Below are 15,727 nucleotides of genomic sequence, written 5' to 3'. Positions count from 1 at the left end.
TGCCACATTGCTTGGACTCATTTATTGCCACCTTTGTCTTTATGCTGGTGAGGAGTCCTTGCAGTTCCAGACTCATTCTGATTATCCTAGGTCCAGCTGGATCTTGATTGTGCTGTTGTAAAAGGTCCCGGCACAGTTGGAGCCCCCAAAGACCAACACTGTGTGCAGGTTATGCTCATCTTTGTTCTCCTTGCCTACATCCATCAGGTGTGGGGAAGTCAGATGAAGCAGCGTGTGGCCAGCTCGGGGCACAGAGCAGAGGTCATGGTGGCTCACTGTACTCCATGAAAGAGTATCTGAAGTAGAAAGGGTCTATCAATACAGGAAAAACAAGCAAACAAACATATATTCCTAATGCATTGGGTGGAACAAACAGATGGGACTAGGTGTTCAGAAATGGCACTGCAGCCCCGCAGTCACTGTCAACTGTGGAAATAGGGAGGGAGATTCACTTACCTAGGCAAAAAACAAAGGCGTCCTGCAGGGCTCCCCTGGCATTGCAGCCTCCACTGATCAGAACCTTGCAGTCCGACACAGCCAGAGCTGCATGAAAACTGGGATGAGAGCAAAACTTAAAGGTGACTATCACAAAACCTGCTGGGGTTGCCTCAATCAGGAATGGGCAGAGGTGGGTAGACTCGAACTGCAGGCTGGGGGCTTAAACCAAAGAATGGAAGTTTTCTTCTTGTCCTCTTTTGCCCTGACTTGCTGAGTAGCCCTGAAAAAGCTGTTTGTTTCCCTCCACCAGTGAAGGAACCTATCAGGCCTGAAAAGCACCTCATTACCACAGAAGGATCCATCAGAACTTCTGTGTTTTGCTCTACAAAATGAGATGACAGGCTAGACGGTCTGATTTAAGTCAGTATTTTAGCGGGTGATAGAGTCTCTTTAGGACCAGCAAGCACATTTCTGCTACAAGAGTTTCTTCCTCTCTCGGGATCTCTTATACTCCAGGTACCATGGAGACCAAACAGCAGGCAATACAGTCCCATTAGAACACTGAAGAAAACTTCCCCTAGCCTGAAAGGCAGACTCCTGCCAGTGATCTGCACCCCAACACCTTACAAGCACCAAGCACAAGCTTACAAGCTAGTAGGAATTTCTGGTCCTACCGCAGAGGAACCACCCACTGTATTTTGACTAGTGGGGCACAGATACGTAACTGGGTCTGATCACAGATGCCTTTTAAGCCTGGCATCACAGAGAAAGGACAGAGCTCCTGGGTCTGCAACAGGATCTTACCAACGTGCAGAAGGCTGTCCTGCAATGAAAGGGACTGGTGTGTACTCCATGAAACCTGAAAGCCAGGGAAAAGGCAGACAAAATGTCCCATAAGTACTCCTAGTAGCATTTCTCAGCCTCACAACTAGACAATAGCTTCAAAAGTCTGTCACATCAGCAACTTACCTTTTCTGTTACCTGTCTTCCAGAAAAGGAGTTTCTTAGTTTTCCCCATTCCCTCCCCTCTAATCCCACAAAGGGTTTCTTTAGTCTGTAATTCTCCATCTCCACTGATTAAGTATTTTTACAGTGTTAATGCTGCCTTCCCATCCTGCTTGCCTCATTTCCCAGTCCTTGCCTTAGAACAGACCCTCCAGATGTGGCTACCTGGAACAGACTTTCTTACCCAGATCCAGGATGTGCATGTCACTGAAGTAGAGAGAAGTCCTCTGACCGCCAAAAATCAGCAGCTTGTTCTTCAGCAGAGTAGCTGAATGCCTGATCAAAGAAGAAACAAGCGAGCAAAGTGTCTTCTGCAAGTTCCAAGAAGTGTTAGTCTTAGTTCACACTGCCTTGGCTTCTCCTAATGAGCTGCAATAGCTCCCTCCATCTGCACCTGCCCCTACCCTCAGCCACTGCAACCCACAGAACCCCATCAGGATTCCTGACAGCACATTACTCAAAACATAGGGCCATTTTGAGGGAGCAAACAGTGAAGAACAATCATGTATGTTTTAAGGAAACTACACTGGGATGGGAGGTTAGGTGGGAAGAGGCTTCCTGCTCTGTTCTGGAGGGCTGGAAGAAGAGCACTCTCACCCAAACCTAGGCAGAGGCTTCTCCCCTTCTGAGATGGGCTGGTACCAAATTTCATGCTCTGGATTGAAGACGTAGAGCACGTTGCTGCAGGGTCCAACTGCCTGTGATGCCGTTTTATGGGAGGTCCCTCCAAAAACAAAGAGCTCCTTGCGGTAGATGGTTGCACTGTGGTAAGTCAGCATTGGCATCCTCCCTTTAGCCTGGGAAAAGTCCAACACAGGTTTGTTAGGAGAAGTGCATTACTTGCTGCGTGGCCTATAGGAAAGGGGCCCACGATGTGCCATGAGTTCAGCAAGTCTCAATTTTCACTTGATTGTTTCCCCAGTAAGATCTCTGCCACACAGGCATACTCTGCATCACCAGAATGCTCTGATGAGAGCAGGAAATCGGCCTCCTACCCCAGCTGCCTCAGAACAAGACAGGGAACAGAAAGACCTCATCCCAGGATTATTCTGTAAAAAGCCATCTTGTGCCAGGAAAGAGACAGTCCTTAGCTGACATGGCCCTCTGCAAGGACATGACAGAATCTAAATTGCTCAGAAATCTGCTGTGCTCAGGGCAGCTCTCTGATTTGGAAAGACCAGTTCCTCAGTATCCAACACAGCTGTGAATAGCACCATAGAGAACGAGAGGCCATTTCCCTCTGCTGCTCACACAGTCCCTCCCACACACCACCTTCATCAGACACAGCACTCTGCAGCAACCATTTTTTTAACCTTGCTTCATTCACTGTAGGCAGAGCCCCTGGTTTCTGCCAAGCCTGCAGCCTTTCAGCACAGCTAGGATTGACAGATCCAAGAAGACTAAGCAGCTCAGGCAGCCTGCAGCAACAGCGGAATGACTCTGCTGGAGTACAGATACGGGCACACCAAATGCCACATTCAGGCAGGACCTGACACCCTTCCTGTGCTTTTATCTTAGAAGAGCTGCAGTACTTACAGCCACAGGAAGCCATTTCCAGGTGACTGTGTCCAAAATGTAGATGCTGCTGTAGTCTTTGTCTTCCTTTATGCCCCCAAAGACATAGATACGCTTGGTGTCTGGGTCATACGTAGCAGTGTGACCATGCAGGCAGGATGGCATAGCATTTTCTTGCTGGAGACTCACTGGTAACCAGAAATCACTGTCTGTGGAAGCAATGCCAGGCAGATGGTATGAGAGTTTGAACATGCACTCAGTTTCTCCAGATTTAAAGAGGATGTCATAAAATCTTTACTCAAGGTCGTGTTCCTTTTTATCTCCTCCTCTCCTTTGACTCGGGGCTAGAGAAGACTTACACAGCAATGTTTCTGTGTAAGGAGTGGAGGGGAATACTAACTAGGTGGAAAGCAGAAAGGTGGCTGAGAGGATCGATGAGGTGCAGAAAGCTATAAGGTACTGCAGTTGTCTCTCACACCTCTCCACCAGTCATCACACACACTGCAAACTGCGCTATTGCTTTTGCCCTTCAAAAATCACCCAGCTGTGTTCAGAATTCAAATGTAAGCTCCTGGAGGGCTTTCACATAGAGCCCCACAGCCTCTGAGGGCGCTGAGCTCTCAGCTCAGCCTCCTGCAGCACCACTGGATGCCCAAGGACAAGGGACATCAGTGAAGAATGGGATAAAAGCAGAGATGTAGAAAAGTCATAGAGGGTGGGTGTGGCAAAGAGAAACAGCACCTGAAATGTGATAAGGGATGCATGCTCCTGCTGAGTGACTCACAAGCAAGACAAATCCACCCAGCACCTGCCTTAGCACAGACCCCAGAGGACACCCTCCCACCCAAGTCTTCCTGGATTCCCATCCACCCATTAACATCCCATTGCCTCTGACAGCCCTGAACTCCTTACCAACTTCCAGTTTCCAGAGTGCATCCTTGCAGGACCGCTGATCCACGCCTTCTCCGCCGACCAGAACAGCCATTGCCGGGTCGCTGAGGCACATGGCGTGGCGCCACCGCGGGCTGGGGCTGCCTGGGGAGGGGAGAGCACCGTGCTGGGAGCAGGCTGAAGAGGCGCCTCCAGCTCCCTTCGCTGGGGAGAACAAGGCAGCTGAGGGCTCAGAGGGGGGGGAAATGAAAAAGCAAAGGCCTCAAGTCTCTTCTTATTGGGGTGGCAGGAGGCACAGCTTTCTGTGGAAGATTTTCTGTTGGCTTCGGGGAAAGTCTGCTCTACTAGGAGAGTCATCTGTAGCAGAGGGAGCTAGTAGAGAGGAGTCTAGCTCAATATAGGACAAACGGGCTGCCACTTCAGAGATGGGCAGGCACAGGCAGACTTAGATCCCACTGAGAACCTGTCCCCAGAAGGATATCTCATCTGTGCTGTGCCCTTGCGTTACTGTTCATGAGAGCACGTAGGAGGGCTACTGAGGAACAGCCTGTCAGTGCCTGAGACATAGCAACCAGAAGCCTAGATCTGCTTCCAGAGATATTCCTCCTATTGCCCTGTTTCTCTTCCTTTCCCATGCCAACCCCTGCCATTTGCTGAACAAGCTAAAAAAATCCTTTTCATCAAAGCCTGTTCCACATCTTATCCGCTCTCTCAAAGGACTATGCACTCAGAGGTGTGCCTGAGGTTCAAAGGGACTACGGAAGCATATTGGAGAGCCTGAAGCACCTACACAAACGTAGTGAGGACACAACATATACGCACAACCTGTTTGCTATTCCTGATCACTGGAGAGATAAAAAATCAAGCATGAGAGGCCTGTGACACTAAAGGGAATGCCATCACCAAAATTGGAAAGAGAAATCAGGGTCCATGAGACAGATGCTCACCTTGCAACTCCTCCACTGCCAAATCTGCAAAGGAAACACAAAGATGTCCCATAAGGAAAGCAGCCAGCAGCCATAGCCCACAAGTCCTCAGCTCTCTGGTTTAAGAGCCCTTTGGCCTTCCTTCCTTCCTCCATCACCCAGCAAAGCTACCTCATAGCAACAAAGAAGGTGAAAGACCAAAGTCCTGAAGAAAGTCTCATCAGAAGAAATGCAGAACGCAGGTAAGCAAGGCACGTTTCCTTTGACTGCCATCATGCTGTCAGTGTTGCATTTTACCCCTCTGATGAAGGGTCATTTCCCCCCTCTTCCCACACCGCCTATAGCAGAAGCAACTTTATGATGAAGTTACGTTTGTCTTTGTAAGAAGTCAAGTCCCAGTTAAGGGATTTCACATGGGAAGCACTAAACTATTGTCAAGTAGTTACACACAAACTTGGTCACACCTTGTAGCTGACTTGAAATTCACACTCAGAACCTAAAGATTTCATTTCCAAACCCCTTGGCAGCTACCTTCCCACAACTGAAAAGTCAGTACGATTATACTACTTATATATATGAATATATATATTTCTTCTTGTAGTCATTGTAACTTGAATAATAACCAATGTTTTCTACAGACCAAGTGGTGGTATGCTGTTAGCAGGGGAACAAAAAGACTAATGGATAGGTCCCAGGACACTGTGGTAGATTACTTTCTTGTGCCTCAGTTTCCTCTTTTGTAAAACAAGGCTAACAATACTTGCCATCATTTATAAAGCTTTTACTCATACGAAGAGGTAACAGATATTATGTTATAGTACAGAGTACTGGCACTAAGAGTACCCCACGTTCTATTTGTCATTTTCCCAACAGGTAAAAAATTATCAGGCAATTTAACCAGGACTAAGGAGCAGTTCTCAGTAATTCACAAGGCACAGACAAGCCCACCTTGCCTTGGAGGTGCACTGAGAAACGCACTGGAAGTTATTGCCAGCAGTACTAGGAGATAGTGCAGACAAGACCTGTAAAATACACCTGGAAGGTGCCAGTTACCTTCTGCATCAAGATCCTTCTCAGATGCTCTGGGTTCAAATAAAACTTTCCTGGGCTTCTTAGGGCAGACAGGGCTCTTCCTCCAGGCCTCACTGGGTCCTGTCTTGCCAGATGGTGGCTCCAGGGCACGGGGTACCGCCAGGGTCCTCAGTGGTGGGCAGAAATCCTTCTTCCCAGGCCTGGGAGCTCTAGCAGCTATCACTGAGCTCTGACTCTTGACCTGGGAAAAAAAGTCCTAGCTAGTCAAAGCAGCTCCAAAGAGAAAGATCTGAGGCTACTGCAGATTTGTCTGGTACTGGGCCAGAGATTAGTTTCACATTTTCAGGCTTGCTTTCCTGGTAAGTCTTACGGGCCAGCATGCCAACAACACGAGCTGCCAAACATATGCCAAACCACACAGCCTCCTGCTGCCAGGTGCCCAGCCAGGCCTGCTTTCGGACTGCTGGCTGCCCTGGGCACAGCTTGCACAGAGGAAAGGCAGGAGGGCCATCTGTGCTAGGAGTAGCCAAGTGGACTGATCCCATCAAAGGCTGTAAAATTCAACCCATCCAAAGTCATTTCACCTGAGAGTGCAATTAACCAATTTCTGTAGCCTAAGTGAATCTTGGACTCCAAAACCTGCTTAACCAGGCCTTCACTAAGAGAATGACAGCAAGTGCTGCTGCTTGAGCAGCTTCAAGTTAGAGAACATATACTAAGGAGGGGTGAAATAACGAGAGGAAGAATACAGAGTACACATACAGCACTAGGATCCTCTGGGTCCTGACTGAGGGGCACATCGTCAGCTGGGAGCACTGGGGATGGGGTCATCTCTGGAACCAGAAACGGGCGGGCAGGTGTGCTGCTGGAGATTCCTCGGAGCAGCTGCAACAGGACCAGTGATGGGCAGTGTAGAAATAAAAGAACAAGTGAGTTAGTTTACTAGCTGTCAGCCACAAAGGGTGAGCAAAAATAAATATTGCAAGGGACAGATTCCTTGCAATGGAATAGCCCATATTTTTGGGGGAAAAAAGAATATCAAAGCCAGACAATGAAAGATACTATATCCAAAGACTTCAGCACATGGTAAAGCAATGGTTTATGTACCACAAATCCAAGAGAGAGGAGAATTGGAACTGACCCCATACCCTGTGGCACGCCTGCTGCAATACATGGAGCATTTTAGCAAAGCTGAGTTTAGGGAAAAGTGCTAGAATATCAAGAGAGTTGAGGTTCACTACAGACATGTATTAACAGATCTGTGTGACATGCCTCTGCCTTGAAGAAGTAAAGAGAAGAAAAATAAGTAGATAGGAAATGAAGTTTTTAGTTCCAAGCTGGCAAAGCTGAAGTGGTTTGTGACCCAGTACAGGGAGAGAAGAGGTTCTTGTTTCTTTTACCTGTCCGTCAACAGTCAGGACAAGTTTCACACAGTTGCCTTTGTCCATCTCTTTCAAGGAGGCCATAAAAATATCCGTCCTCCAGTCACCTTCCCACACCAGAGACCTGCACAGGGGACCATGGGTTTTCAGCCCACAACCAACACCAACCAGTGAAGAATTCTTGCTCCTGTACTCACAAATAACACCCCAAGGCAAAAAAAAAGATCCAGCCCTCAAAGCAGCTGAAAGGAAGTTGAAAATATCACAAGAAGCTATAGAGACTAGCTTATGTTTAGATGTACAAACATAATCTCATGAAACAGAACAAACTAGGAGCTGTCTCTGATTTTATTTCACTCCATTACCAAGACACAAGCTGGTCTGTGAACTCATACCGCCTATAAGAGGTAAAGAGGAAATGTTCTGTACTCGCTCTGCTATCCAACTAGTCTTCACGGTAGACAGTTAAAAAAAGACTTCCTATTTTAAACAGATTGTTTCACAGCCATCTGTGATATCTTTAATATAAACAATGCACCTGTGGCATTTGGTTGTGTCCCACAGTCCTGCTGCATTTACCCTCTCCTGAATCACCCCAGGAGTCCGTGGTCTCCTCTATACAAAACCAAGGGAAAGAAAAACAAGGAAGGCAGAAATCATGTTTCTCAGGTCCACCTTGTCTAGGACCAGCTCTGCTTGCAAAAATCCTACCATTATCCCAGTGGTTCCCAAAGACAGAGGCTGTACGTTGCTGCACCTGCTTTCATTAGCACAGGAGTGTTTGCTGCAAGGAGCTCCCTGTAGCCCCATCACCTGTCTCTGAGGACAAGGGGAATGCTAAGAAACATGATATGGCACCTCTCCTCCTGTCCTTGTCTCTTACCCCTAGGCCCTGGTACTGCTCAGAAGACACCCATCACACTTTCACTGCCCAAGGACTATTCTGTCCCCATACAAAAAAAGCATCTTGATGGCACTGAAGTCAAGGTCTCACCACCCCTGGTGGGACAGGACAGCTGCTTCCTGACCCATACCCACCCTCAGTCCTTACCAAAGCCCCTCCAGCCACTTTCCCTTTGAGCCGCAAAGAGAAGACTCACAGCAGGCTGGGAGGACCGGCAGGCTGAGCGACCTGGGGAAGGTGCCAGCAGCACCCCGTGTTTTTAGGGCACCCCAGTGACACCCAACAGCACCCAGCCCTGCCACTACCTGCGGGTGGGCCCCAGCGTGCCGACCCGCTGCGCTCCGACACCGGGCGCCACCAGCACGTCCACGGCGACGCTCGTGTCCGGGGAGTACGAGCTCCAGTCCCCCAGCCCAAACACCACCAGCTGCTTGGGCAGCGGCAGGGGCAGCCAAGCCTGGTAGCCCATCTTGCTGGACTGGCTGGGAGAGAAAACAACAAAGAGAGAAAAATCACAGAGAAGTACACAGCAGGCTCAAAAAGACATGCAAAGGTGTGGAAACATATTTATAGAGGGGGAAGGAGAAAAGGAGAGGGTTTGCTTTGGTTTAAGAGGAGGTTGCACGGGGTCAGGACAAAGCAAAGTGGCCCGAGAAGGGAGTGGGGCTGCTCAGAGCCTCCGAGCCCGAGGGTAGCCCGGCCCGCCCGCACCTGCCCAGCCGCCGCGGCCGCTCCCGCAGCCCCCACAGCGCGTAGAAGGCGAGGCCGCCCTGACGGGCACTGCCGCCCGCTGAGGGACCCGGCCCCGGGCCCGGCCCCGGCCCTAACCCGCCCCAGGCGGCAGGGCGGCGGCAGGCGGGCAGCATGGCGGCGAGGACGGGGAGAGCAGTGAGGGGCTGCGGGCCGCCGCCATTAAGGCGCCGAGGGGCGGCGCAGCTGAGGGCGTGGGGCGGCCATCAGCAGCCCCCGCCGCCTCCTCCCTGCCTGGGGGAGGAAGCCCCGAGGCAGAACTGGGGGGACCGGGCACTGCTGTGTCCGTCTGTCCCTGCTCGTGCTTCTGTGGCTGTGCCCTGGTGGCAATGAGGAGGGACAGCAAAGTGCTCTCACACCCTAAACCAGGCGCCGTCCTTCTCTGTAGCGAATTATACAGCCACACATCCCCGTCTGGGGGAGTAGTTGTCTGTGATACCTGAGTAATGTTATCAGTGAATGTTTCTTGTAGCTTGCAAAAAGAGGAGCTTGTATTCAGCAGTTAGGTCTACCACCAAAAGAAGACAGGATGGGAGTAAATAATAATAATAAAAAAACAGCACATCCTTTACTACAGAGTGTGTATTCCATTGCGTATCCAAACCCACCACAATAGTGAATAGCACTGCTAAGTGTAAAACTGCTGTAAATAATGAGACAACACTGAAATCAGTGACAGGACTTAGTGAACAAAGGAACAACGCTGCCCACACACACCTGGAAAGGAGAGCGGCCTCCAGGCAGGGCAACCCAGCCCACTCAAGTGAGACCTTTGCTGAGCTGCATGGGATCATACCATTCCTGCTGCAGTCCAACCACAAAACAAACAAACAAACAAAAAACATGGAAAGGGTAGGAAATGACTAACCTTGTGAAATTTCACATCATTGCTCTGCATCCCTACCAAGTTGCTTCATTGTCCTCTTGGTCTAATGCCTGAGCCATGACAGAGGACAGAGATTCATAGTGAGCTAATGGTTATCAAATAGCTTCAGTACTGCTTCTTTTATGTGCTCTTTAAAATAAATAAATAAATAGAACAGACGAAATGTGTAACTTGGCAGTCATCTATCCCTTTGATCATCTTTCTGTATGATTGCGCCTGCCCATCAATTATTTTGTAGAAAAGTTCCAGGCAAACACAGGATGAGAACAAAGACATCTGAACTTCTGCAGTACTTCTCCCAAGGGGTTTTAAAACAAGACAAGTGAGAAAAGATGGCTAAAGCTCATTTCTCATTTTGACCAGGAGGTGTTCTCTGAAGATGTTTTCTTCAGGCTATATAAATACAGTCTTCGTAGCAAGATGAAGCCCAAGGTCAAGCAGCTATGAGGAAATTGTGAAGGGCACTTTTCTTTAGATAATTTCATCAGTATGTGATAACTGAAAGGATGCTTTTAAACCTTCAAATTGAAAGCTTTAGTACCAGATTAATTAGTTAGCCATAGGGGATCTCTGCAAATTGAGGTGAAAAGTACCGGTATTAAGCACTGGGAGGAAGACCATTCAAATTCTACCTGGTTAAAATTACATGAGCTTGGCTACTAGCTTGTTCCTCTCGAGTCCTTCAAATATTCAGTATAATCACAAGTGCTGCAGAGAATATGAAGAATAAAAAATCCCTGACAGTCATTTTAACAGACAGAAAAATTCCTGGATAAAGCCATAACCACGAGCTGACAACAGAGCATTTTCCTATCCATTTGCAACTAGAACGTTTGGTACACTCCAAAGTATATCTTTAATACCTACTGCTTCTTTGCTCATAGAAGTTTTATTGCATTCATGTTTTGTTGGAAATTCTGTAGTTTGGTTTCTCATATGAAGACGTTCACTTGCTTTCAACAGGAGACAAGAGGAATGATTGCATAGTGAAAAGTTTATTTAAAGGGAATAAGTTCCAATATACTATTACAAATCAGCCACAACACATTAAATATAAACAATACAAACCAAGCCTAGAAGGAATGCAAGCACGCTATAAATATATCTTCACATGTGCCCTTCAGCAAGAGAGAGTCAGTGCCACCTCTCATTAAAATATCCTGTTCTCCACTTAAAACTCATCTCTGGGGAAGAGATGAAAAGCAACAGGATGGTGCAGAGAACTCAGTTTTGAGATTACAGGACATCATAAATATATCACATAAATAAGGACTTACAGACAACCATTACAATTCACAAGAATATACATCTGGGGGGGGGGGGGGGGGGGGGGGGAAAAAAGCACAACCAGCTACAGGATACTCTCCATTGAAAGACTGTGCTAGCAGCCTGGAGCAGCAAGTTGAGAGCAGATTGTTTCACCCTGAGGTGAGCAGTTAGTCACTTGGGCATCATGGAGGTTGCACAGAGATCATCACCAACTGTTTAGTTTCTGAGAATAGTTCCTAAACTTCAAGGTTTTTACTTGGCAAAGCCTCTTTAGCTCTGAACTTAGTGCTTTGGCATCCAGCTTCTTATGTAAGAGACTTGACTCACCAGTCCAAATGGCTTAAACTAGATAACCCTAACCAACAAATCACAGAAGTCTTCCTGTCCCTAACTGAGAAAGGGTACGTATTTATTGTGATGATGCTTCTGAGAAAGCAACATGTAAAATTCAGAACAGAATACAGAAATGTTGCGTGGAGTCAGGTTCACTCAGGCTGATGATCTGTCTTCAGCTGCAACAGCACAAGTGTTTCAGAATAAGATGCCAGAGACTCTTTGGAGGCAAATGTGTAATACTCCCACAGAAAATTCTCCTCCTAGCAACATCTGTTTGAACTCTGCAGTTTGATGTACACTCTAAAGCCCTAAAGTTAGTTTGTATATACTACAAATGCACTTATTTAGATGACTTAGCACGTTGACTCCTGCTTAACTCCTGACTTCTTTCACAGTCCAATTAGCTAACATATTTAACAACATCAGTTCACAGTTTTCCCTTCTACTAATTCAGATGTTCTGCTACATCTACATGACATTAATCATCACATACGATATTTTTCCCAGATACGAGAATTGGAGAAATTTCTCTCCCACTTGGAGATCAAAAAACCTGTGTTGCTTTGGTCTCTCATCTGGTCTCAATACACATAAGCACACACCCCTCAGCACTGAATTCAGATGCTTCTTCGGGAAAACGGTGAATGGCCACAAGGAATGCTATCTATGTCTATCTATCTAGTGTTTTTCTGGTCCTCAGGCTTAGCATCAGCATATCAAAATGAGTAGTCCTCTGGTGTTCTCCAATATCTGACAGCAGCATATGATTTCCAAAGGCAAAGATCCTATGGTGCCAAAAAACTCAAACACAGTTTTACTATCATCTTACAGCAACAAGGCAGTCTAACAGACAGCTTAAATCTCCAGGAACGGCCTCCTGGGGCTCTCTTGCTTGACCTCTACTTGTGTGGAGTGCTTCCCCTCTACTGGAACGGGCAGAGAAACAGGGAGAAGAAACCCCTTGGCTTAATGACATCTATGGCTCTTATTTCAGACATGCTCCCTGCTCCTAAGGCACCTTGTGATAAATCCTCTATAGAGTGGCTTTAGTTGGGGTAGAGACGAGGAGAAAGGGTATAAGCAGTGGAGTTAAAAGAAAAAAAACACTCATTTAGGGATTCATTCTCTACCCCAATTCTCAGCTCACAAGAATGAGTACTTCTTTCAGCAACTGGATGTGTGACAAGGGTCATGGCTAGCCCACCCTGCCAGGTCCAGCAGCACAACAACCGGCCCCACTGCAGGCTGTACGCAGTTACGTGCACACAGTTACAAGGAGACAAGTGCACAGGACGGAGCCAGAAAGAAAGGAGGATGGCTACCTTTTAGACCGAGTTGCATAGTAACTCAACTTTCATCTCAGCACCGTAAGTCAGTCAACTAAGCTCTTTCTCTCCTTAGATTTAAGCACACATTTTCATCTTATCTGTTTGTGTAAACGGCTCTTTAGCAATATTAATTTACATAACTATTAAATGGGTCTCAAACCTTAGTTTGCAACTAGCCTATGCCTGACACCAGTAATCTTTCACATGAATCTATATTGCAGGCCTCCAAAGAGTTTGTGAGTAAATTCAGTCAGTAATGTGGTCCCTGATTAAGCAATTTTAACCCTCAGTCCTCAGTGAAATGCATGCATTTTAAACTCCTGCTGCTACACTACTGCTAAGGGGGAAAACAAGAGGAAACTTAACTTATGACCTTCTTTGACATTAAAAAATGTCCAACAGATTGTAACAATTATTATAAACAAACAATTATACAACCTAGTTTTTATGCAAGTCCTATGCTACAGGACTGTCTAATGTCTCTGGCTGAACACCCATATCTTATTTTTTAGATCTAAATTATATTCGAAACAAAATGGAAAACAATTTTATGCTTTCACAAAAGCAAACCCAATTTAAAATAAAAAAAAAAGACTGGTTGCAAAATGCAAAAGAAGCTTATCCCTTAATTGAGCTTTTTGAATTTCTAGACACAATCTACTGGAAGAAACACATTTTTTAAAACTGATCTGAAATCTTCCTTCAGGAGAAAAATAAGAAACTTTCCTTTCTTGAAGATTAATTTCCCTCTCTGAAGCGCAACTGCCTTTTAAATTCATTTTTTTTTCTAGACCCAAGGTCTAGTTCCATAGGTCTCCAATTAAAATAAGAAGGGCTTCCATCACTGCCTCAGCAGATAGCAGGATTGGATACAAGTCCAGGAGACACAGAAGGCAGAAAAAAAGACACATGAGAAATAAAATTATTTCTTTGACCCAACTGTGGGTTCAATTTTGAATAAGAATGGCTGCTGTTAATCACTAGCCATACAGCCAAGCTAGTTAATTTATCAGAAAATGAATAAAGACTACATATCCTTCCAAAGAGAAGTCGTCACTTGGATAATGAATGATATTTGAATACCTGAGAAACAACATATTCATGTAACGTGGAAATTAAAGAATAAATGAAGAACAATTATCCTGTACAACTGTGAAGCTTCTGTTTCCTGCAGATGAAATATTCCATGTCTAAAACTATTTTGTGTTCCTAAGAGATACCAGATACATCTGGGAAACAGAAGTAGCAAAATCACACGCAGCAAGCACTTTCAGTTCCTCCGCAGCAGGCCTCTTTATGGGCACAGTGTTTGCAGGACAGGCACATACGGATTGGGATGACGTACCGTACTCAATGCTACTGTTAAACTTAGGTCAGTGGGACTAGGAGATGGGGACAGTTCCAAACAAGTGACCTGAGCCTCGTTAAAAGGTTGTCCCATGCTTCAGAAAGCTAGAACTGAGCAATAGGATCACCACCTACAAGGCAATTTATCTTCACTAAAACCACTAACTAATACCTTGATAACTTGCACACAGTATTTGTTTCGGTAAGCAGCCAGAACGGGTAGCGAGGCAGGTCTTACTAACCTCTTACAACATGACACAATGTATTTTGAATTGTGATATAAGCAAAATATAGATGGTGTGGGGGGGAAGTGGCTGTGAATTAGCAATATGGAGGCCACATTATAGGGGCAACAGTTCTTTAGTGGTAAAAACCCACTAGTACAGAGTAAGTTGTGTAACTGAGGGTCAATAATTCTAGAAAATCTAATGTATGTACAGGTCAAAATTCCCTTTGTGATAAAAAAAAATCCTAATTGGAAAGTGGATCAGGTTCCAGACAGTGCCTCATACATTAACCAGCAAGCGCACACAGCACCCTGCAGATTGTATCAGAAAGGACCAAAGGCAGTCATCAAGTGGGATGACACTGTCATTTTTGCAGGCAGACTGCAAGGTCTTTTCTGCCATCTTCTGCTTAGTGTCTACGAACTTGATAGGCAACAGAAGAAAAAAGGGTAGAACCTTATGCAAGTTGCTCAGGCCTGACTCAAGTGTTTACAAAGGCTGTGGCATGGTCCTTTGTCTCCCCAGGAGGGGCTAAAGGAAGGAATAGTCCTCCCTGGGCTGCTAAACGAAAGATCACCTTGCTCTGGCAGATACCAAATCCTACTGTTCTACCTCCCTGTAAGATTGTCCTATGCTTCCCTCTACTTGAATAATGCAGCTTTGCAGCTCCCCTCTTGCCAGGTTCTCTCTCTCCTTTGAGAAAGGTGACTGCTTTTCCCCCCATCACAGGGCCCAGAGTGGCAACAGCTCAGCTGCTTACCCTGATCAGCTCTGCTCCCTGCCTGCTCACCCTGAAAGTAATTGTGGTCCAACCAGTCTTCTGGTTTCCACTCTCCTCTGCTCCCAGCTCGGGCTGCTCCACTGTAAACGTCTCTCTCACACTTTCTTGACCTCCTAAGTGCTCTGGGGTAATGAAAAAGTAAGCAGAGATAGTAAAAAGAAGAGCTTGAATATAGAGCAAATTGCACAGCATTACCGTATAGCCTTAATAGGAAATACGCAGCCCTCCTAGGAGAGTTAAATCTTTGGCTTTAACTACCCAAAAATCATTTTGTCCATTGTTCCCTCTCAATAGAAGGAATGGACCAAGTAGAGGTGCTTTACCTGGAGGATTTAAAAATAAAATTCAGAACTCTAGTAGAATCACCATGCAAACAGCCATTTTGTGTCTCTGCAAAGAGGTATCAAAATGTAAATACAGCAGTATTCTTAAAAAGAGCATGATTTTAAGTTAAAAGTAGTAAAATAAACACCACTTACAGATAAATGTGATTTAAAATTAATCTCCAAAGGATTAACTTAATCCTTGTTCAGCTCTGCCAATGCTCGAGCAGAAAGTGATTACTAATGCCATCACAAGCCACCAAAACAGGCAAGGAACTCCATCCTTTACCACATGGTCAGGGTTTGCAATGGCCTAGCTGATTCTGGTTTACAGAAAGGTTTGGTTAAATTCCATCCCTTTTGATTTTCTGAGCAGAGATACTCGTT

The 15,727-nt window shown here is 46.1% G+C and overlaps 1 protein-coding gene across 3 annotated transcripts; it reads right to left on the bottom strand.

Moving 5' to 3' along the window:
* Positions 1 to 7: 7 nt before the first annotated feature.
* On the bottom strand, positions 8 to 8,993 carry LOC311437502 (uncharacterized protein). 3 transcript variants are annotated; one of them, XM_084520849.1, is made up of 13 exons: positions 8,805 to 8,993; positions 8,399 to 8,575; positions 7,208 to 7,313; positions 6,570 to 6,692; positions 5,829 to 6,048; positions 4,797 to 4,820; positions 3,871 to 3,993; positions 2,980 to 3,167; positions 2,041 to 2,240; positions 1,628 to 1,719; positions 1,243 to 1,297; positions 457 to 554; positions 8 to 312 (listed from the first exon to the last, which is right to left on the bottom strand). In XM_084520849.1, exons 1-13 carry the CDS (start codon positions 8,957 to 8,959, stop codon positions 263 to 265), a joined length of 1,611 nt encoding a protein of 536 aa, XP_084376975.1. In that variant the 5' UTR covers positions 8,960 to 8,993; the 3' UTR covers positions 8 to 262. The 3 variants fall into 3 exon arrangements, with proteins under 3 accessions (XP_084376975.1, XP_084376973.1, XP_084376974.1); XM_084520847.1 differs by having other exon boundaries at positions 8 to 296; XM_084520848.1 differs by lacking the exon at positions 4,797 to 4,820 and having other exon boundaries at positions 8 to 296; positions 5,811 to 6,048.
* Positions 8,994 to 15,727: the final 6,734 nt, after the last annotated feature.

Source organism: Aythya ferina (assembly GCF_964211825.1).
Source record: "Aythya ferina genome assembly, chromosome: 5".
Taxonomy (NCBI): domain Eukaryota; kingdom Metazoa; phylum Chordata; class Aves; order Anseriformes; family Anatidae; genus Aythya; species Aythya ferina.
This window is presented reverse-complemented; position numbering and strand designations above follow the sequence as displayed.